The 23,216-nt window shown below is 40.0% G+C and overlaps 1 protein-coding gene and 1 pseudogene across 1 annotated transcript; one reads left to right on the top strand and one right to left on the bottom strand.

Annotated features, from left to right (window-relative positions):
- Positions 1–1,968: 1,968 nt before the first annotated feature.
- LOC130552277 (von Willebrand factor A domain-containing protein 5A-like) lies at positions 1,969–8,688 on the bottom strand (annotated as a pseudogene).
- Positions 8,689–10,084: 1,396 nt separating this feature from the next.
- Positions 10,085–23,041, top strand: myo5c (myosin VC). Its single transcript, XM_057329680.1, has 41 exons — positions 10,085–10,507; positions 10,770–10,880; positions 11,549–11,717; positions 11,787–11,931; positions 12,006–12,162; positions 12,261–12,404; positions 12,519–12,600; positions 12,763–12,870; positions 13,006–13,112; positions 13,211–13,476; positions 13,561–13,642; positions 13,740–13,880; positions 14,012–14,134; positions 14,216–14,299; positions 14,568–14,696; positions 14,788–14,885; positions 14,962–15,048; positions 15,322–15,433; positions 15,529–15,740; positions 15,829–15,994; positions 16,109–16,255; positions 16,425–16,589; positions 16,682–16,775; positions 16,852–16,915; positions 17,076–17,256; positions 17,371–17,464; positions 18,074–18,137; positions 18,229–18,306; positions 18,387–18,567; positions 18,662–18,755; positions 18,896–18,959; positions 19,050–19,218; positions 19,298–19,382; positions 19,459–19,557; positions 19,644–19,798; positions 19,922–20,011; positions 20,142–20,292; positions 20,755–21,058; positions 21,599–21,773; positions 21,928–22,008; positions 22,193–23,041. The coding sequence occupies exons 1-41, from the start codon at positions 10,481–10,483 to the stop codon at positions 22,343–22,345; spliced, it is 5,238 nt and encodes a 1,745-aa protein (XP_057185663.1). The 5' UTR covers positions 10,085–10,480; the 3' UTR covers positions 22,346–23,041.
- Positions 23,042–23,216: the final 175 nt, after the last annotated feature.

Raw genomic sequence — 23,216 nt, 5'->3', positions numbered from 1 at the left:
ACAATAAAACGGCAATAAAACTGATTAAAAGTGTGAGTGTATATATAAAAAGAATAAGAACAAAAGAAAAAGAAATGAGTTGATATAAACCAGCACAGGTCAGGTTGTAAATGCACAACTAAACAGGTGTGTTTTTAATCTGGATTATACTGTTGGTGAACATCTGAACACCCAGCTATGGGTGGCGTAATGGCTAAACGCTGACTCACTGACTCGTTTTGAGTGAACCCTTGTTATCTCTTACTGACTTGATCCTAATGATCTGAGAAGTCTGTTTGGTTTATATTCAATAAGCATATCTGAAATGTATTTAGGTCCTAGACCATTGAGTGATTTATAGACAATTAATAATACTTTGAAGTTGATTCTAAAAGTAACTGGTAACCAGTGTAAGGACCTGAGGATTGGAGTGATATGCTCAGATTTTTGGGTCTGGTCAGAATCCTGGCAGCAGCGTTCTGCATGAGCTGCAGCTGTCTGATGGTCTTTTTGGGAAGCCCTGTAAGGAGTCCATTACTAGTAATATCGAAGTCATATGGATTGAGATTTCTGTCCCACATTGTAAATCGATTTTAGTTGGATGTTTTTATCAGCCTCCGAGTGCTAATGTGAATTACTTGGACACCTTATGTGTTAAGTTGCTGGGTGTGATGCTGGACAATACTTTGTCCTGGTCCAAACATATAGATCAAATAGTAAATACCATGGGGAAACGCATAGCTGTGGCTAGAAAATGTTCTGCATTTATTCCTTATTCACTTCTAAAAAATGTGGTACAGTCATTAGCTTTATCGCATCTTGAGTACTGCCCTCTGTTATGGTCAAGCTCATCAGATAAACCACTAAAAAAACTTCAGATGGCTCAGAACAGAGCAGCTAGGTTTGTGCTTCATTGTCCTTTCCGGACCAATGTTAGCGACATGCATAAAAAGTTATTGTGGGTGCCGGTTAAGGTTAAACTACACTTACGACTGTTGGTTTATTTTCATAAGGCATTAAAGCATTCTTCTTTGAAAAGCTTGTTCATGTGGGACTCGGACATGATTATTTGACATGGCAAGTGAGTAGGGATCAACTTTTGTTACCGTGCCCACTAACTAACTGGCTGAAAAACAGTGTATTGTATCGTGGTTCTGTAGCATGGAATAGTGTCCCTATAAATATTAGAAAGAACACTTGTACATGTTTTCAGAAGGAAGTGTTTAGATATGCTTATTAATACCTAGGTCCATATTTTACGTGTTGTTACTGCTACTGATGATACGTTTAAGCGTATTATATTTTTGTTTTCTTTAAGTTTAGATGGGTTTTTTTCTACTTTATTTCTTTTTTTTCTATATTATAAATGTCTATTTCTGTCTGGTGTGGAGCCCAGGAAGACTAGCAACCACTCTGTGGAAGCTAATGGGGATCCAAATAAACAATAATGTACAAATGAAAAGTCCCGTTAAAACAGAAATGACACATGCTCTGTAGATTTGTTTTGGAAGTCCAATTGTGTTTATGCCCTTGTGTCAAACATCACTAATAACTACTTAAAAAAAAGAAAAGAATCACAGCTAGACAAGAAAAACAGGAATATGTATTTTTATTTAGACATTTTATTTAGACTTTACAGTTCTTTTTCAGAACAGCAAAAACAAACAGGTGTCTATTATTAGAGACAATTTAAAGGGCTTGTTTCTTATTAAAACGTTGCGCCAAAATCAGTCTTTTTGTTCGTTCGTTTTTTAGATCGAAGTTAAGTTTTAACTCCTGAGGTTTACATAGCACCATTTTTGATCCTGAATGGATAATTCTGATTTTGAGAAAATGTGATTTCTCACAACAAGACACCTTACAGCTAATATAGCTTAGCTAATAAATGAACAACAAGTTAATAGTTAATTAGAGGAATTAAATAACAGCCAATAGAACTCACAGATAATATGTGAACTAAACGAACTATAGAGTTCCTTGATCTTCCAACAAACAGGAAGTAGAAGTAGTCTTCAGATTCCCAAAGTCTCTTGTGTCACCTGACATCCCAGCACAACATTCCCATCACACACACACTGAGACAGACCGCCCACTAAAACACACACAAACACTTCTGTTTAATACTTCACTTGATCAAACGTCTGTTTTCTGTCAATCATCTGCTCATGAATGCTGATTGGATGAATGTTCTCACCGTTCTGAGAGCGGATCCATGATGCCGCCTTCATGGCCACAAACTGCCACTCAACTTGATGCTCCATTTTATATCCGTATAACCAGATGAGAGCCAGAAGAGTGGCCCACACTGAGCCGTCCACCTGTACACAAATACACACACCGTACACATGCGTTTCTTACAAGTGCTCTTTCATTATTTCATCATCATGTGACTCACCTGTGCTGGTTTCTGATTGGTCAGCTCATCTTCTGTCTTTCCAAACACTTGTGCCAGCGCAGAGTTCATCTCCCAGCAGCCCGAGGACTTTTGAATATAAACCAGCTTGAGCACGGAGACCATCTGGGACTCAGGATCTGCTACACAAACACAAATTTTAATTCTGATGTTCATGCAACTTCATTGTAAATCCAAAATCTCAGAGTTCACGGCACCAAATTCTGAATCTGAATGCCATCATGTATACACAACCATATTAATGTCATTTAATATGGTAGGTAATTTGTGGGGGAATTTTTTCTTTATGAATTACAGACATGGCCGATTTGCACGGGATTAAGATCACAGACAACCACTGCAATTATTACAAATGACTAGAGGTCCCCAGGTAATACTAATCCCGTGCGAATAGGGCTTAACATCCACTCGCAAAACGCACAGAAGATTGAAAAGTAAAAATAATTTGCCTTACAAGAGCCGGATGGCGATGGTCCTCCACCAAACAACACTAAACAGCATAAATGTGACATGCAAGTATGGAGAAAATGACAAATGTAAGCTATAGACATAGAAAAATATTTTTAAATTCTTTCCCCCCATTTGCTTGAGGGATTCTCACTGGGAAATCATACCATTACAGGCCAGTTGGGGGGTTTAGATTTAGTTACTACAGATTAAAACATAGACAAGAAATACATCTTATAACCTTGATAATGCCAGAGTCAGCATTGGCATGATACTGTAGATAGTTTTTAATTAACTTTTATTTACTTATCACAAAAATCTGGCCAAACACAGCACTTAACACAAACAAACAACCATACTTTCTGAAGGGATAGATGCGCTGCCCATAGTTCCCCCAAGGCTACAGTAATGTAAAGAAATTCTGCTTTTGAAATGAATGATTTCTGGTCTATTGTGTGTTGTGAGAATGAAAAGACTATGATTCATTTAGTACTGTAATACAAACAGTGCAAGACGACAACTTACGTGGGCGTCCTGCTCTAATACTCCTCTCTAAAACAGAATTATGTTAAAAAAAATGTAAAAAGGTTATTTTCAAAATGTATTTCTGCAGAGGAAAAGAAAAGATCAATATTTGTCTTACGAGCCCATGATGATGATCCTCCACCATACATCCCTATAAAGGCGTTGAATATATTACTATGGTAAACTTGTCAAAACAAATACAATCCTAAAAACAAAATTAGGCTACATCTTAATGAGGTGACAAGACCAGCAATTTAAAATGTAAAGTTTTGATATAAAATATAAATAAATGTATGTAGAAATGCACACATGCACACAAACTCTAACCTCGTGTTGGTATTCTTCTCTGTATGAGAGGTCCTTTCACAGTCTCTCTGTTGTGTTTATTAATGGCAATGAAGGCTGTATGAACACTGTTCACTCCTGCTTCAACACTGAGCTTCACCATCCTGCTCCTGACAGACTCCACCTCTGCACCTCCTGCCCTCTCCTCCTGCTCCAGACGACCAATCAGAGACCGAGCTGCCAGACGGTGGATCATCAACCTGAAACAACACCAAACAAAACTCTTTTTACTGATTTCAATCAATGAGTGTGAATCAGGATGAATGTGTGTTTTGTTGATGTTACCCAGTGTCCTCAGCTGGTTTAAGGCAGAAGTGAAGCTGGTTTGTCACTGGTTGATCTTTCAGGTTGTATTGTATCATCACTGATCCTTCAGAGCTTTCTGAACTCTGTGACACAGAATTATTAGTAAATGACAAGAAAACACTACTTCACAGCCTCCACGCTAAAAGCTCTCACCTGTCCTTTAATCTGGGCATAAACGAGTGACCTTTGACCCTGGAAGATGACATTGATGGGTGGGGACAGCGTGTCAACAGTGATGCCATCTGGAACTTTCCACTGCACAGAGATCTTGTTCACTACAGGCTGCAGAGCAAACCTGAGAGACTGCATCGCCTGATCAAACAATGTCAGACATATTCAACCCTGAACATTTACATCCGCTCTTCTTGATTCAAACTCGACACTGATTCAACTGTCTCACTTTGGGCTGCATGCGTCAGATGCCGGTGATGAACTGGGCGTGGCCACATCCCTCTCTGGCCAATCCTGTGATGAGGGCGCTACTCGCACCCTCACCAATCCCGAACGAGAACACCTGAAGACACGACGACAGCTCAGTTACTCAAAGCAGCTTATTTCATTGATTATTTTATTAGTCCGAGTAATCGGAACAATAAACAGAGATATTCACCTGTGAGAGGTAGATAGTTTCTCACAAGATTCAGAACTGCTTCAGTGTTTCTCACCTCTCCATCAGTGAAGACAAAACAGCTGTAAAGAACATATCAATGATACTTTCAAACATCTAAAGTAAAAGCTAAAAAGTGTGTCATACCCCACACATTTAAAAAACTACTGCCTAAAAAAACGATTCCTGAAGAGCCAGGTGTATTTTGAGGTGATGTACCTGTCTGGGGTGTTCGGGGTAACAGGGTTGACTGTAGATGTGTTTCAGAGGCTGTAAAATCTCTGTGCCGCCCATGTTTGCTCTCATTTCACTGACTCTCTTCAGTGCCTGATCCATTGTGTCCTGATTGTACACAACACTCTGACTGCAACGACACACAATCATCTCATCTCATAGATCTCTGAACTGAATAAAACAAAATAACTATATAATATTAGACATTTAAGTACTAACGGGAAGAAGGACTCATAACGAGAGCCAAATCCATAGATATTGAAGTAACAGCCCATGGGCAGACTCTTCAACAGTAACAGCAGAGTTTCCTACAGACACACAGATATGTACATGTATTTTATCTGTATTCATTTTAATAAATCTATGTCTTGGCACAAAATAATTATTTAAATCCTTTATTCTACCTTTGCACTTTCTATACGCATCTGTGCTCCTTCACCATGATGCATCACGCAGTCCATACTGCCCGATCTGTCAATCACAAAAACAAACTCCCCTTGAGTTGTTAATGATGACATCACTTCCTCTGGGAATTCTGGGTACAAACTGATCATCACCACTGGGTCACTCATCAGAGAACCTGAAACAGAAGAGGTCAATGACTGATGTGAAGATCTAAAAACAGATTTAGATTTATATCAGATTGTTGGAGCTCATACCTGGTTGAGCAGCGGTCACTCCTGCCTCCACTATAGCAGTGGGCTGATGGGTATTCTCATAGTACACAAACAACTCAACATCTTTATCAAACTTGTGCCCAGAACTCAGATTCACCTACACACATGTAGACACAGACGTTATTACAGACTTTCTATACCAACATCATCTCTGTACAAACACACACAGTACCGTAGCGTGAGTGTGATGCGAGTCGAGGAACACTAGAGGATCCAGAGTGCAGTTGGACTCTAGTTTGGAGATGGGCTTTGGAGAGCTCACATGAACACTAAGAGTCAGAGTGTAGGGGACAGAGTCACATACTGATGAAATCTCTGAAACTATTCCAGCAGCTGAACCTGAGGACACCACAGACAGTGTGTTACACAGACATGATCATTTAAAGCCTGATTGTGACTGTAAATGACTGATATCACTGTTGAATCACCTGCTGGTGTGTATCTGGGGTTGAGGACAGCAGGCAGACAGAAGCGCAGCGCGTGGTCGGCCTGCACAGAGAGTTCAGTGATGTATGTGATGCTGATGGCGGCGTTCTGACCCGGTGACAGACACCCAACACTCAGTTTGAACACATCAGAACTTTCTTCACTCTCTTCCAACAGAAACGCCTGCTGACCTGAACTCACAGCATCATCATACTGATCTCTCGCCTGCGACACAGAGAGACAAAGACAGAGCAATTAAATAAGAGATGTAGAAAAAGCACAGGATAGAAGGATTCTATTAGGACTCACGGTCTGTTTCTCTTTCAGCTCTGCCACAATCTCGTGCTCTCCGATCTTGGCACTGAAGTGACAGACAGCAGCATCAGCAGGCAGAGGGAACACAAACAAGGCCTCCAGGGGGCGCTCTTCCTCATTCACATACTGCAGAGTGGAGGTGACTGTGGCTACATGACCCTTGACCTGCACCTCCACTGAGATGCTCTTCAGAGGAACTGACAACAACACAACAAGAATAAAACTCCAAATCTATAGATCTATAAAAAAGCTAAATGCATTTAAATGTAGGGATGTAACAATATCAAAATCGCACTGTACGATTATACCTCGGGATAAAGTCCACGGTAGGGTATTTGTTGCAATATTTATAATGACAAATGATGACTTGAAAACGTGCCATAAGCATCCTCTTTTCTTTATCCTCTAATCATAACTGTTGCTTAGAGGTATGAGTTATAGTATGAGATGGGTCAAATGAACTAAAAATCCCTTTTATAAAATAAAATAATTGCACCAGATAGACCTTGCCAAAGGTAACGTCCATTATTTTTTCGAACATTCTCTATGTTATGCCCGGAAGACCTATCGTTTCATACAGTCATGTGACCACGATTATATTCGGACAATTTTGCTATTGCGATAACACGATGTCGATAATATTGCTACATCCCCATTTAAATGATAAATACAAGTTAAATTTAAGTAATTTAAGTAAATAGTTTATACCTGGCAGCTTTTTCAGAGACACAAGACCGCAGCAGTTCACCATTCTGATGCTCTTCACAGTCCTTTATTACACAAGATGAGGTTTGAGTTATGAATTCAAAGTACCATTTCACAGTTAAGATGCAAACTAAAAATTAGTATTTATAACGATACAGTCAGTATACAAACCAGTTTCTCAATAAACACGTCCGGATATTTCTACAAAAGATATAACAATAATGACATAAAAACTAGTCAGATCCCCGTCTGCGTAGTCATTACCCATTTCCAATCCAATGGCTGAAGTAAGGGTATTCTGTGCGATGCCAGATTTCACGCCATATTGTTTAAACATGTAGCCTTTACTTTCAACCATCAAAACAAAATACCCCCCTAAAATATTTCACTACATTACACATTATTCAACCAAACTACAAATGGTAAAGTCACATTCCTTTCTTTAAAGTCCCAGTGAAATGAAAAATTACAATGCCTATTTTTTCATGAAATATTGCAGCGTTTATTGTAAATAGTTTATCAATGTGGGTCATTCTCTTTTAAAAAACCGTGTGCCCTCATAATCTTTAGTTAAAATATAAAAAAGCATTTCCTTCCTGTAATGACCATCCATTTTAAATGAGGTACGTCAGAGGGCTTGGGCGGAGCATCTGTTAACTCTTCCCCTACAACTCTGTCTCATGCCAGTTTCATTTCAAAATGCAACAGCTGTTTTTATACATCCAATCAAATCACAGATAAAGACGAAAGCCACAGCCACTATATTTCTCATTCAAAATTCCATTTCACTCGGAAATGCTTCAAAATACGGAAGAACGATCGCAACTTTAAAGGCAACAATTGTAATTGAACAATCCTCACATCTCGGGCCATTTAAAGAGTAAATATTTTGTGATTTTTAAGGTCCTACTGTGGTTTATGGAGTGGCCAACAAGTTTACATACATACAAGGTGTAAAAACACTTTCATTTTCTATTAATATCATCTGTCTAATCCCCTCCTTTCTGTCAGCCTACTCTGATCTGATTGGTCAGATGGTCTAGTCTGCTGTGATTGGTCTACCGCGTCACAGTGTTGCAAATGGAAGGTATGCAGGCATTTCACAGAGTGACGCAAATCTGACACGGAACTGAAATTAGAATGACAGACGACTCATTCGCTTGATTCAGAGTCGACTCCTTTTTCCCCAAACCAATAACTTTGTTATTCGTTCACTTTCAGCTTACAACTTGGCAGACTGCTTACATTCACACACAGCAACATTACACACCGCCAGAAATGTAATTTAAGGACATTGTAATAGTTACTCTTTAATGTAGTAAATTTCGCTGTGTGGATAATTTTCCTCATAAAAACTAAAAGGATATGATCTTTATCTTTATAAAGTTATCGAGGAGCGTGAGGTTGAATTTCTGTCAGCAAATTTAGTTTTTATTTGTATCTATATTCTTGTAGTTGCATAAAATTCCTGAATACATTTAAACACCACCTGCAGTTCCACCGATCACCACATGAGGGCTTTTACTTGGTTTATTTTCACCTGACAAGTTTTTTATCCATGTTGGAAGAACTGTTCGGCTCATTGGTTCTGTGTAAAATAAATGAAATGTAACTGAGCCAACACAAATGAAAAGTTGTTGTTCAGCCCTTACCGGTATTACCTGATCTTCCTCACTGACATCTTGATGATCCTCTACAACATGTTTCATTTTAATCCTTCCCAGCATTCCCTTTTGCCTGCATTACATGCTATATCAAATTGTCTTTACAAATTTAGTTGTCTGGTGTGTACCTACATTTATTTATTCATGTTGAGTCATAATGGTAAATGTATAGATGGTGCTAGCACCATAATGACTTGTCATAACATAGGCTCTAACATAAAAACACACTAAAACCTGCTTAAAATGAATATAGATGGTTTACTAACAACGGGTTCGTCGCGACTACAATGTTAACTGTTGCAAAATAAGTTTTTTTTATCATGATTTGTAAACGCCACAACCGGAAGTGGTGGCAACATGCGACCACGCGGCAGAAGCAATCGAAACAACACAATTAAGTTATCTAGCTGTAGTGTTGCCCTAATTAAGGGCTTTAAAACACATTTTAGTCTGCAAATTCGGTAACACAACTCACCCAAGTTCGTAGGCTACTCCGTAACGTTACTTTCTTGAATCCACAGCGCAAAGTACTTAATTGTACGCAAGAGCCGTACGTTCTTAGTATTTAGTGTGCACGCTTGTGGGGTCGATGATGTAAAGAACGTAACGTTATATATTCGGCAACACATCCACTGCCAAAATAGTAAAAAGGGGTATCAAACAGTTTCGTTCCATCGGAAAAAGTAGACCTTGGAAGAGAACCAACAGGCAGGCTTTAATTTGTTGGTGATTCTATGCGACATTTTGACGTTCTGGCGAACTCGGCAGCACTTTACCGCGGTATATATTTCCTGCAACCAATCAGAGCGCACCAATTAAGATTACGCGATCAGGATGTAGCCTATCTTTGTTGCACCAGTTTGCAAAGCATTGTCAATAAAAAAAAAACAATGAAGACTTGTAATACTTTTTATGAATATATAATATTTGAATAATAGACATTGGTTAGTTGGTTTGTTTCTGGATGTACATGTTATGTATTAATATGAATATGTATTATTATACGCGTTCTGCAGAGTGTACATCATGTTGTATATTTGTGTTAATAAAAAAAATCTTTCGTTGCCGCATACGGTTATTTGATTACAAATATTAGCAGTATTACTGTAGAGCAGTATAATCTGTGCATAATGTAAGTTAACTAGGTCATGAGTGCACTTTTGGTGTTTGTTCAACAAGATCATTTAAGCATACTGTCTCACTGTTGTATTCGGATCTCTACACTAAATCAAAAGAAAACTTGTCTTCGTGTCTAACGTTAGTCCTCTCAGGATCAATTCTCCGCATACTTGTATGAGTAAGCAGTATCCTGTTCCCTTTGTCTGTCAAATCCTTGTTCAAATGAACACACCTTTATGATAAGCAACATGTCACGAGACTCGCTCGCGCGCGGTGGAAAGCTGCAGAAGTCCGCGGGAAGCCAATGTTACGAATCCCAGTATAGCGAAGGCATATCTCAAGACTATTACAGAGGTCGTGGACACATTGGTTTTGTTTAAGATGTATTATTTAGCTTTTATTTTGTTCGTAAAATTAGTACTTTATCGCAATCGCTTTCTCGAAAAGTAAGGGAGTAAAATGCAATATTTTGTCTTGCGTTTATTGATGACTAAGTTTCGGTTCATGAATATTAATAAGCAAGCGTTTGCCATAGTAGGATTCTTAGTTTCTCAAGCGGTCGCAGGTTGCGCGAGGAACTTCCCGCAGAAGTTCCCGCAGAACATCACCGACGTGTAACAGGTGCCATTGGCAAAAAGTTAGGATCATGAATATTATTTTTGTTTGGAAAATCTTCAATTCATGAAGGAAGTCTGTGTGAAATGACTGGACTGTTGCCATGGCTTTGTCGGAGTTGTACACAAAGGTATGCGCGAAAAGGAAAGTGCTTTGCTTTCATTGCTTATAACTTTGTTTATTAACATGACATTGTTGGTAACTTAGTTAACATGTATACATTTGAGAGTAATATAATGTTGTCAAAGACTAACGACTGACTTTGTTGGGTAAAACTTTGTAAGAGAGTTATAGCGCGTGACATATGGTTAAATTCCTTCTCATTGGTAGTTTTGGTGATATTAACGTAATTAATCTCAGTGCACAGTGTTAAGGTAAGATGTATACTTTAGTATAACAGGGTTTGGATCCCTGACACTGAACATGTGTGGAAATCTGCGGAAATCCTCAAAGATTTCCAGCCAGGAGACACAGAGCTGGAATTGCAGCTGGAGGATGGGACGGTGAGACAGCATATACATCATATGCATCATATACATCACACTTTTCATCTTTACACGAGGAAAACTTGTTAGCCCTTCATAATTATTTACATTATAAATACATTTACATTGTATAGAATCGAATGCTTAACAGATCCCAAGTTATATTCAGATAGGATATACGCATATTTGGAACAATATGCAAATCAAGTTTCTTGCCATAAACACTATATTTATATACTGTTACATAAATAGACTATATCAGTGGTTCTCAAACCTTTTTGTTGTAAGGCCCCCTTTGTGTAGAATGCATTGCTTTGCGGCCCCCCAAATAAAGACTTATAATCTTAAACTTATAATTTTATTTAAACCAAAAACATATTCAGTTATACAATGCTGGAACATCAATTCCTTTAGTATGTGGTCTTACTTTTTTATGTTTGATTGCATAAAATCTATGATAAATTTCTATATTTCATAAAATGCCACAAAATCTGTGGCCCCCCGGATCCATCTTCGGGCCCCCCCAGGGGGGCACGGCTCCCAGTTTGAGAACCACTGGACTATATATCATATACACACACACACACACACATGTATACATATGACATCATTAATGACATCACATGTGACTTGATGGATTGGATTTATGTCTAGTAAATCTGGTTGATAAAGTATCTGTCTTGCAGGAGTTGCACTATCCTCTGGAAGGGGGTGAGAAGTTGCCTCCTCTCCGTAACCCAGACATCCTGGTGGGGGAGAATGACTTGACGGCTCTCAGCTACCTCCACGAACCGGCCGTCCTGCACAACCTCAAAATCCGATTTGTCGAGTCCAAAATAATCTACACTTACTGTGGTAAGTACTGCACCCCTTCAGAATATGATGTCTGTGCTGTTCATTCATTTTTATTATTAAACGTCTCAGGTATTATCCTGGTGGCGGTCAATCCGTACAAACAGCTTCCCATCTACGGAGACGCGGTCATCCACGCGTACTCCGGCCAAAACATGGGTGACCTGGACCCTCACATATTTGCAGTGGCTGAGGAGGCTTACAAACAAATGGCCAGGTACAGTACCGACAAATCCAACTACTGCACGCGGTGCGTATATAAACGATACAAGATTGTTGTTTCTGCTATAGGAATAACAAGAATCAGTCCATCATTGTAAGCGGCGAGTCAGGAGCTGGAAAGACCGTATCTGCTCGCTATGCAATGAGATATTTTGCTACGGTGAGCAAATCAAGCAACAACACTCGAGTGGAGGACAAAGTTTTGGCGTCCAACCCGATCACTGAGGTAAGGCCAGTCCGGCACTTTCGGTGACGTCTGTTATCTTGATACGCATCATATACTGTAGATGTTTGCTTTGCACAAATCCCTTCTTACGTTCACAGGCTATTGGCAACGCAAAAACTACCAGAAATGATAACAGCAGTCGCTTTGGGAAGTACACTGAGATAAGCTTCGACAAACGATACCAAATCATTGGTGCTAACATGAGGACATACCTGCTGGAAAAGTCAAGAGTCGTGTTTCAGGTGACAAGAATTATAATTCTGTGATTTAATCTGTAGTTCCAAACCTGTATGATTGTGTTTGCATGCAACACCAAAATAAAAGCACTTACTGTAAATTCATTTTTGTCCGTGCAGTCAGAGAATGAGAGGAATTATCACATCTTTTATCAAATGTGCGCTTGTGCGGATCAACCAGAGTTCAAAAGCTTGAGACTGTGTAAGTGTTACTTCGCACATTTGATCAAAATGTAACTAAACACAAAATTGTTTGTGACTGTTGGAGTTCTTTCATTTTCTTTCCATTTATTTCAAGCATCAAATTTTCAATTTTTGTTTATCTGTGCTAAATAACTCAATACATTCATTTTCTGTCCATTAGTGAGTGCAGAAGAGTTTAACTACACTTGCATGGGTGGTGAGGTAGAGATTGAGGGTGTGGACGACCGAGCTGATATGACAGAAACACGCAGAACCTTCAACTTGCTGGGTATTAAAAACAGATTTACATAAAACCTGTACATCGTAAATCTAATTCATCAGCTTCTAATAAACATGAGCATCAGTCCATGAAGACCCATCAATAATATTGCTGACGATGTTGTGTTAAACCGTCTTTGTCCAGGTCTTAAGGAGAGTTTTCAGATGGACGTCTTTAAGGTTCTTGCTGGAATTCTGCATTTAGGAAACACAGTCATCAAGGGTCAAAACTCAGAGAAATCTTCCGTCAATGTGAGAAATGTGTTTCATTATACGATTAAGAATCTTCTAGGTCTTTGTGCCCAGATGTTTCATTAAACGTTTTAAAATTGTTCATCTATTTTCCCCAGTCCAGCGACCCTCACCTGTCCATATTCTGTGACCTAATGGGCGTCAGCCTGGAAAACATGTGTCGCTGGTTATGTAATCGGCGGATCGTGCTATCAGCGGAAACCGTGGTCAAACCGCAGCCCCGGGAGCGGGCCGTCAATGCCCGTGACGCCCTGGCGAAACACACCTACGCCCATCTTTTCGACTGCGTCATCCACAAAATCAACAAGTCACTAAAGGTCCCTGGGAAACAACATTCATTTATTGGGGTGTTGGATATTTATGGGTACGTTAGCTACTTGTTTATTTACTTTCTTACCTTCAACTTTAACTAATAAATGTCAACTAATGTAACATCTGCTTTATATAGATTTGAGACGTTTGATGTGAACAGTTTCGAGCAGTTCTGCATTAACTACGCCAATGAGAAACTGCAACAACAGTTTAACCTGGTAGGTTCATTTTCACCCTCTTTTGCGTTTCCTTTCTTTATGTATGTTTGGAAGATTGAAGGGAATGTTATCACAGAACGGGATTATCCTCTTTTAGCACGTGTTTAAACTGGAGCAAGAAGAATACATGAAAGAGGACATTCCCTGGACGCTCATCGATTTCTATGACAACCAGCCCGTCATTGATCTTATCGAGGCTAAGATGGGAATTTTGGACCTGCTGGATGAGGAGTGTTTGGTGAGAACATCATAGTGTCCAAACTCTAATTTCTCACTTTTCTTTTTCATCTGGAGTTGGTTATATAATATAGAAAATGTCATATAATGTCGCTGTATAATAGCTGCTTTTGTGTGTTGATTTCCCCACAGTTCCCTCAAGGAACCGATAAGAATTGGCTGCAAAAACTGTACAATTTTCTAGGCTCAAAAGCGATGTTTGAGAAACCACGCCTGTCGAACGACTCTTTTGTGATTCAGCATTTTGCCGACAAGGTGAGATACGATTATCTGTATCATCTGTATCCTCTACTTCAAATATGATGTAAATTGTATCTGTTTTTTGTGTCTTTTAAGGTGGAATACCGGTGTAAAGGTTTTTTGGAGAAGAACAGAGACACTCTTTATGAAGAGCTGGTCAGCATCATGCGCAATAGTCAGGTAACAATTTTATCGGTTTAGGCCCGTTTCACATTTCGCATCTTTTACGCACGCATATTCGTTGTTTTAAATGTAGTCGCGTGGCAGGCGTGCGCAAACAGGGGGCGACGCGTGCACCGCGGGTCATTTGAAGAGAGAAAGCGGCGCGGCACGCGTTTTCCGCGCGGTTTTAGACGCGAAATGTGAATCACAATAGTCTTAATTGTACTTGAAAACTGAATGCCATCATAATATCGTTTGACTGTATGATTTCAAATTGTGTTGTTAGTTTTCTCTCTTAGCTGAATTTTTTCAAGAAGAGCAACCAAATTCTGGTCACAAAAATATAAAAGTGACACCGGCGCAACCCAGAACCAAAGGTTCAAACAAACAGCTGAAGTCCACAGTAGGAGACAAGGTACACAATCATGAAGAATATTTGAAGGCATGTGGATTTCTAGCTTACTCGTCAGAGTAAATAACTGTCAACTTTCTTTGCCGTGTGATAGTTTCGCAGTTCTCTGTACCTGTTAATGGAGACACTAAACGCAACCACGCCGCATTATGTGCGCTGCATTAAACCAAATGAAGAGAAACTGCCATTTGAGTAGGTGACGCTTATACAGTATAGATTTACATACGTTTATATATCTGTGTGTGTGACCTCGCATGTGTTTGCTCAGGTACGATTCGAAGCGTGTGGTACAGCAGCTGAGGGCCTGTGGAGTTTTGGAGACCATCCGCATCAGCGCCCAAAGTTACCCATCCAGGTGACCCTACCAGATTCCCAGAGCTCCTATTTACTTACAATTCTGCTTTTTGGTTTGAACTAATAAAACTAAGCAGTTGCATTGGGAATGCAGAACACAAAAGATGTTTTGAAGAACGTTGGAAACCAAACGGCCCCCATTAACTTCCATCGTGTGGACACAAAACCACTAAGACATTTCTCAAAATGCATTTGTTTGCGTTCCACAGAAGTTTTGGGGGAAATAAGGGATAGTTCCCCATTTACTCGAATCCTTTTTTTTCTCTCTTTACAGGTGGACATACAATGAGTTTTACAGCCGTTACAGTATTTTGATGAGTCAGTCGGAGCTGAAGTCGGGAGAGAAGAAGCAGACGTGCAGGATGGTTCTACAGAGACTCATTCCTGTAGGACAACCTCCGTTTTGAGGAACCTGAAATTGTGTTTTAACCAGATGTGTGCATGCTCTAAAAACATCATTTCTGGTCTCCTACACGTGCAGGACTCCAACCAGTACAAGTTTGGTCGGACCAAGATCTTCTTCCGGGCGGGACAGGTGGCGTACCTGGAGAAGCTGCGTTTGGATCATCTTCGTGCCGCATGCGTGACCATCCAGAAGCACGTGAGGGGCTGGAGGCAGAGACGCAGGTTCCTGCACATGAGAGAAGCAGCTGTCACCATCCAGCAGTACATCCGGGGCAAGAGAAAGATCAGGTGAGTGTTAATTCCAGCATGCTATAGGGTCCTATATTTTTGTGAGTAAGAAAACTGTGTGAAATGTTTCTTGTTTTTCTTAACGTAGGTGCACGGTGACAGCGTTGGCATTGAAGCAGGGCTGGGCCGCTATGGTCATTCAGAGACACTGTCGCGGGTATTTGGTACGGAAGGTTTATCAGCTCGTTCGGATCGCTACAATCACCATACAGGCCTTCACCAGAGGATGGAAGGCCCGCAAGCACTACAAAAAGGCAAAACAAATTTAAGAGCTCAGACTGTGCTCATATGCCTTGCTGTGAGCCGAGGATGCTGAAAAGAGTCAATGCAGATGTGTAATAGTCTGTGTGTGTGCTGTCGTGTTGTAGATGGTAGCAGAACACAAGGCTTTGGTTTTGCAGAAGTACGCTCGAGCTTGGCTGGTCCGCCGGAGATTTCAGACCATGCGCAGGCTGGTCCTGAACGTTCAGCTCTCGTATAGAGTCCAGCAGCTTCGCAAGAAAGTGGAAGAGCAGGTGGAGTCAAAAACCATGAACCTAGAGGATCATAAAACATATATTGTACTTTGAATACCCTGTAAAATTACTTTGGATGTAACGTCTAAATAGACACAAATGACAACTTTCATTTTGTCATTTTCCACTATGATTTAAAAATGACCCCTTTTCTCTCCTCCTCTCTTAGAATAAAGAGAATATGAGCCTCATGGAAAGAATCACAAGTTTGTCTCAAGCACGTGCACAAGGAATGGAAAAGATTCAGGCGTTGGAGGCGGAGCGTAGCAAAGTAACCAATGAGAGGGCGGCTTTAGAAGAGAATGAAAGAAAAAACACAGAAAAGGCCAATCAGGTCTGATTCACGTTCTTTAAGAATCTATATTCATATTCTTTAATTCTATGAAGATCCAGACATTCGGTTTTTATGCTTTTTTCTTCTCTAAGGCAATTGCTGTGCTTCAGAATGAAAAAGAGAAACTTATCCAGGTGAATAAAGCTTTGGAGCAGAGACTGAAGGACACGACGCAGCAGATGGGAGGTGAAGTCAGACTCAACTGGTTTTCAACAGTGATAATAAAGACTGGAAGTGATTGTGATGGGTTTCTGTTTTTCAGATAACTTTGAGGTTATGAAGACAAAACTGATAGAAGATTTAGAAAGAGAAGAAAGACTTAGAAAGTAAGAGAAGTGCTTATTTGAATGACTTCCTTTCTAACTTTCTTTGGTGTTACATAAAACAGCTTGATATTTGAGCGGTTTTGATGTAAATTTATGGCAGCCCCCTTGACGCCTCATTTTGATTTGATGGCTATCTGTTTGTCCGTATCTGTTGTGTCAGAGTGGCGGAGCACAGCAGTGAACTCCAGAAAGAGGATACAGAGAAAGAGATTGAGACTCTTAAAGAGGAGAACCGCAGACTGAGAGAGGAGCGAGTCCGACTTCAGGCGCAGCTGCAGGAAGATCAACACGTCTATGCAGAAATGCAGGAACAACTGCAGCAGCTCACCAAACACGTCAAGGTAAATCTTACCTAAACACTTTTTGACGCTCACATTTTCTCAGATGTTTTTTGTGTGTCTCTTTATGTCACTCAGACAGAAAATGTTTATTTATTGTATTTGTGATGTTTGCAGGTCATACCAGATTTACGGAAAGAAATTAACAGCCTGCAGATGCAGAAAGATGAAGCTGACAAAACCATCAAAGCTCAAAGTCAACAAGCCCGAGGTACAGTTTTACAGACACAGAGCTATCATCGTATGCATTACAATACATTTTATGTGATGCTATGTTTGTTCTACGTTTGTTTTTTGAAAAGGACAGTTTGCACTTTGCATAGATTGTAAAACATTTGCAAACCCATTCTTATGTACATTGTTGCATTCAAATGTTACGTTACATTACACATTGTGTTATATGTTGCGCTACGTTACGTTATGTGTTGCGCTATGTTATGTAATGTGTTGCGCTACGTTACGTGTTGCGCTACGTTTCGTGTTGCGCTACGTTACGCAATGTTACGTGTTGCGCTATGTTACGTTTTGTGTTGTGTTACGTTAAGTGGTGCGCTACGTTATGTGTTGCGTTACGTCATGTGTTGCGCAATGTTACGTTATGGTATGCGTTGCGCTATGTTATGTTATGTGTTGCGCTACGTTTTGTTATGGGTTTGCGCTATGTTACGTTATGTGTTGCGCTACGTTACGTTATGTGTTGCGCTATATCATATGTTATCCTGTATGTTACATTTTATGTTGTAGTATGTTGTTGTGTTGCTATAGGTTCTTTTGTATCAGGTTATGTAATGTGACGTTTCATCCGTTTTTCTGTTCTCAGCTAAGATAAGTGTGATTACGAGGCAGCTGCTGGGTGAAGCTACAGAGGAGGAGTTAATACGGAGGTGCTTTTACTTCACTGTTATTTGTTGATTGATTGTTTTCTGTCAGAATTTGCATCTGCTTAATTCAGACTAATGGTCTCTTTAACTCCAGGTTGCATGACGAAGTCGTGGATAATAATGGTGAAGTTGATCTTCTGGCTGCCTTCGATGGAATGGAGAAGGCTGCTAAGTATGAACTTAGTATGAAGAATTTTGTTTGCCTGTGTGTTTAGTATGTGGTATTGTGGGATTTGTGTGTTTCTCTTCCAGAGTGATGGAGAACCAGCTCCGCGAACAGAAGGAAGCTTATGGGAGCCGTGTGGAAACACTGGAGTTTAAAAACAAACATTTAAACAAAGAGAACGGGCAACTTCAAGCTCTCTTTCAGGAGAAGAGCAACGTCAACCACAGCATCGCACAGGAAGTGGCCCGTCTCACTGCCGATAATATGGTGCGAAAGTCCATCTGTTTGCGAGTCCACCTGCTTTTGCAGTCCTCACAGGCGCTCAGAGAGGCTCAGCGGATGTGTTGCTTTGTGTCCACAGGTGATTCCAGAACTAAAGCAGCAGGTGTCAGAACTGACCCGTAACAAACACGAGCTGGAGACGCAGCTGCAGGATCAGAGTACTGAGATGACAAGTGAGAATTCAGTTTCGTTTTAAAGAGTCATTATATGATAATAAATAAATTGATAACAATAAATTGTTAAGCAATAGCTTATGGGACCTTTTCTGGGGTTGAAACATTTTTATCTTAAATCTTGAATTGTCATGTGTCAGACAAAATAAAGGAGTTGTCTAAGGATCTCCAGCTAGCGGTTGAAGAAGAGCGATCACAGAGAAGGTGAGATGTTTGTTTAATTCTACATTAGCATTACATTTCCTGTGACAAAAGAGGAAGTCTTAAGGATGCTGTGTGCACATCTCTTCACAGGCACCTGGAGGAGAGGATTCTAGAGATGGAGAGAAGCAAAGATGAGATGGAAAGGCAGATCGTTGAACGTCAGGAAGAGAATCAGCAGCTACAGAAATCTCATCATTCAGAAAGTGAAGCCAAGAGCAGACTGAGAGAGGAGACGTCACGCCTCACAGCTGAGAACATGGTGTGTGTTTGACTCTGTATATATGCATATTTATATAACAAAAATGTGTTGATCTTGATCTTATTGTCTCGTGTCTTAGGACTTTGAGGAGCAGCTGGACATGAAGGACAGACTGATAAAGAGACTCCAAGACCAAATCAAAGCTCTTCACACAACTCAGACAGGTAACACTCCTTCCAGTCACCTTACTTCAGGTTAACCAATGGGATCTCATCCTCCGTGTTTCGTCTCTTTAAACAGCCAATCAGAAAGAAGCTCCCGCAGTGCCCAAAGAATACCTGGGAATGTTGGAGTATAAGAAAGAGGATGAAGGCAGGCTCGTCCGGACACTCATATTGGGTAACTTTGGCTTTTCATTGTTGGTTTAACTATTTCTTCAATAAAAAACACACGCACACTGACATTCAATGCTGTGTCATCTCCAGATCTGAGACCTCGTGGTGTTGGTGTACATATGATCCCCGGTCTGGCCGCTCATCTTCTCTTCATGTGTGTGAGACACGCGGACTATCTGAACGATGGGAATAAACTCAAATCCTTCATGCATGCCACCATCACCGCTGTCAAAGAGACGATGACGGTAAGACTCGGATGTGCCTGTTGCATTTTTGATGGCCGTGTTTTTACATATGTGTGCCACATAGCCTGAAGTAAATCTTATTGTGCATAATGTATATTTAATTACTATTATAAATGATTTTAGAAGCATCAGGAGAATTTTCAAATTCTGTCCTTCTGGCTATCAAACACGTACCACTTTCTCAACTGCCTCAAACAGTACAGCGGAGAAGAGGTGATTGGATCTTTAACTTTTTGGCGCTTTTTGCTTTTACCCCATTATATGAAATTGAGTTCTCTGTGTGTTGGCTTTAAGACCGTACATACTGTATCCCTCAAAATGATTTCTCGTTTTGTGTCAACAGGAGTTCATGAAACACAACACGCCGCGTCAGAATAAGAACTGCCTGAAGAACTTTGACCTGTCAGAGCACAGACAGATTCTCAGTGACCTTGCCATCAACATTTACCATCAGTTCATCAGCGTGATGGAGGACGCGCTCTATCCCATGATTAGTATGAAAATACATGTCACAGATTTAAAAAATAAGATTTCAATAAAAGCTAATTAAAGGGACGGTACGCTCAAAAATAAAAATTCTGTCGTTTACTCCCACCATTGACTACCATAGTAGGAAAAATGACAATGGTCATCGAAAGTGCCCCAGAACGGTTTGCTTTCCAATGTTCTTCATAATATCCTCTTTTGGGTTCAACAGAACAAAGAAATTTATAAAGAAACTTTTCCTACTATGGTAATCAGTGGTGTCCAAGAACTGTTTGGCTACAAGCATTCTTCCAAATATCTTTCTCTGTGTTCATCCGAACAAAGTTTGGAACAACTTCAGGGTGAGTAAACGATGACAGAAATTTCATTTTTGGGTGTTCCTTTAAGTTTGGTATGTTTTACAGAGCCTTGCTTGCACGTTTATGCATTTAACCTATAATAAAGTATTCATACTCTTGTTTTTTCTCCAGTTCCTGGGATGTTGGAGCACGAGAGTCTTCAAGGCATCTCCAGTATGAAGCCCACAGGCTTCCGCAAGCGATCCAGCAGCGTGTACGAGGACGGGGATGACCGCGCCCGCGGCGAGCCCTTCAGCGTGACATCCCTCCTGCAGCAGCTGTCCGCCTTCCACACCTGCATGGACCAGCAGGGCATGGAGACGCAGCTGCAGGGTCAGGTGATCAGACAACTCTTCTACCTGATCGGATCTACGTCTGTCAACAGCATCCTGCTCCGGAAAGACCTGTGTTCCTGCCGCAAGGGCATGCAGATCAGGTACCCATCTGCACTTTTGTTTTTTATAACACGTGGTGGCAATAAAGTCATTGCTGGTGGAGACTGCTTCCTGTTTGTTCACTATAATATAAGGGATAGTTCACCCAAAAATGAAAATTCGTTTATCATTTATTTACTCTCATGTCGTTCCAAATCTGAGTTTATTTCTTCCGGAGGGCACAAAAGAAGATATTTTGAAGAATGCTGGTAAGCGAACAACATCACATTTCTCAATCTTCTTTTGTGTTGCACAGAACAAAGTCATAGAGGTTTTAAACAACAAAATAATGATGACGAAATGTTTATTTTTGGGTTAACTATCCCTTTAACAGTATAAACACTGCATACGTCAAAAAAGTGTGGTTGCATCACACATTTTTTTGTACATACCTGTCCAAAAATGTACATACTGAGCACAGCACATACTGTATGCCGTCATGAATCATGGTTAGTGTTTCCTCCATTGTGCATTGCATTATGGGATACAATATTATACAACATACTCAGACGGGTGTGTCTGTCTGCTGCACCACATCTCAGGTGTAACATCAGTTACCTGGAGGAGTGGCTGCGAGAGAAAGATCTGCAGGGCAGCAACGCCATGGAAACGCTGGGGCCGCTGTCTCAGGTGGCCTGGCTTCTTCAGGTCAACAAAACTGCGGATGAAGATGCAGCTGAGATCAAGCAGAGATGCTCGGAGCTTTCATCCGTGCAGGTGCAGACTTTAAGACGTGGCGATATAGGACAATTACTTGTGTATAGTTTAAAATATTTAATTTCTGTCTGTCAATTAAGGTCTCCTTTTTTTGCAACCTAGACTGATGGATATAATCTGTGCTTCATTGAGTTCTTGTTTTCTGTTTCTGTAGATTGTAAAAATCCTGAATTCATACACGCCCATTGATGATTTCGAAAAGCGAGTAGCTCCGTCTTTTGTCCGCAAGGTGCAGGTAAGGTTTTTCTTAAACGAATAGTTTTGTCATCATTGACTCCCCTTTATGTTTGGGTGAACTTTTCTAAATCGGTTTCTACCTTTATTGGTGCATTAGAGGAAAAATTTGATCATAAAAGATCCAAGTTTGTCATTGTGAAGGACCCTAGACGTCTGGTGTTTATTGGTTTCCATGGTTACAGGCATTGCTGCAGGAGCGTGAAGGGTCGTCTCAGCTGATGATGGATGCACAGTACCGTTTCCAGGTCACGTTTCCCTTCTGCTCCTCCCCGCAAGCCTTGGAACTTCTGCAGGTTCCAAGCGGCCTCCATCTGGATTTTGTCACTCTTATTTGACCCCTGATCTCTGACCTTTGCTTATTTTGTGGTATCAGCACTCAGGATCAACATTTGGATCAGGATATGAGTAATAACATAAATGTATTTAGTAAATTCTGCAATATTGCTGATTTGTTAGTATTAACATTTGCTTCATCATGATAATTTTACATTATTTTGTATATTTTTAGATCTTTTAAAAGATTTATTTATAAAAACTTGATCAAATGTGTACCCTATGTAATATTTTAAGAACTAATCTATTTTGATTTTTGTCAGTTTGTATTATGCCGTTTTTGTAACATAAACAGATGCTATTTAACATTCTGTAACACATTTCAATGACCCAAATCAACCTCATACAGTTTTCAGGTTTTGTCATTTCTACATAGGCTAAGTGTCGGCACAAGGTCCTCTCCTGCATTTTTTATAAATCAGAAATAAATCAATAAACACAATTGCCGGCTGAGTTCTTCACTCTCGTTGCTTTTAGCGCATCATCATCGCTCACAATCTGGCTTTCAAATGCAATATTTATGATGGTTAATCCTCTAAAGACTAGAGATCAGAATGCCTGGAGCTAGTTTAGCATTAGTAAGGATGAATCTCACAGAAACGCGCAGGTCATAACTAAAATTGAATGTTTCGTAAAAATAGAAAATAAAGAAAATCTGCCTTGTAAAATTGCTTTATTGTCTTGAAATAAAAACAGAGCTCTCCTAAATAGCACTAGCTTTCTATTTATTTTCTATTATTTTTATATTTTAATATTTGTGGTTTTGCATCTTTATTATTTTTATTGTATTATTCATATTTGTATTATATATACAGTATATATATATTCTTTTACTTTTGAAGTGACAGGTCATTTTGTTGACAGACGTCTTTA

Source organism: Triplophysa rosa, linkage group LG3 (genome assembly GCF_024868665.1).
Source record: "Triplophysa rosa linkage group LG3, Trosa_1v2, whole genome shotgun sequence".
Classification (NCBI taxonomy): domain Eukaryota; kingdom Metazoa; phylum Chordata; class Actinopteri; order Cypriniformes; family Nemacheilidae; genus Triplophysa; species Triplophysa rosa.
This window is presented reverse-complemented; position numbering and strand designations above follow the sequence as displayed.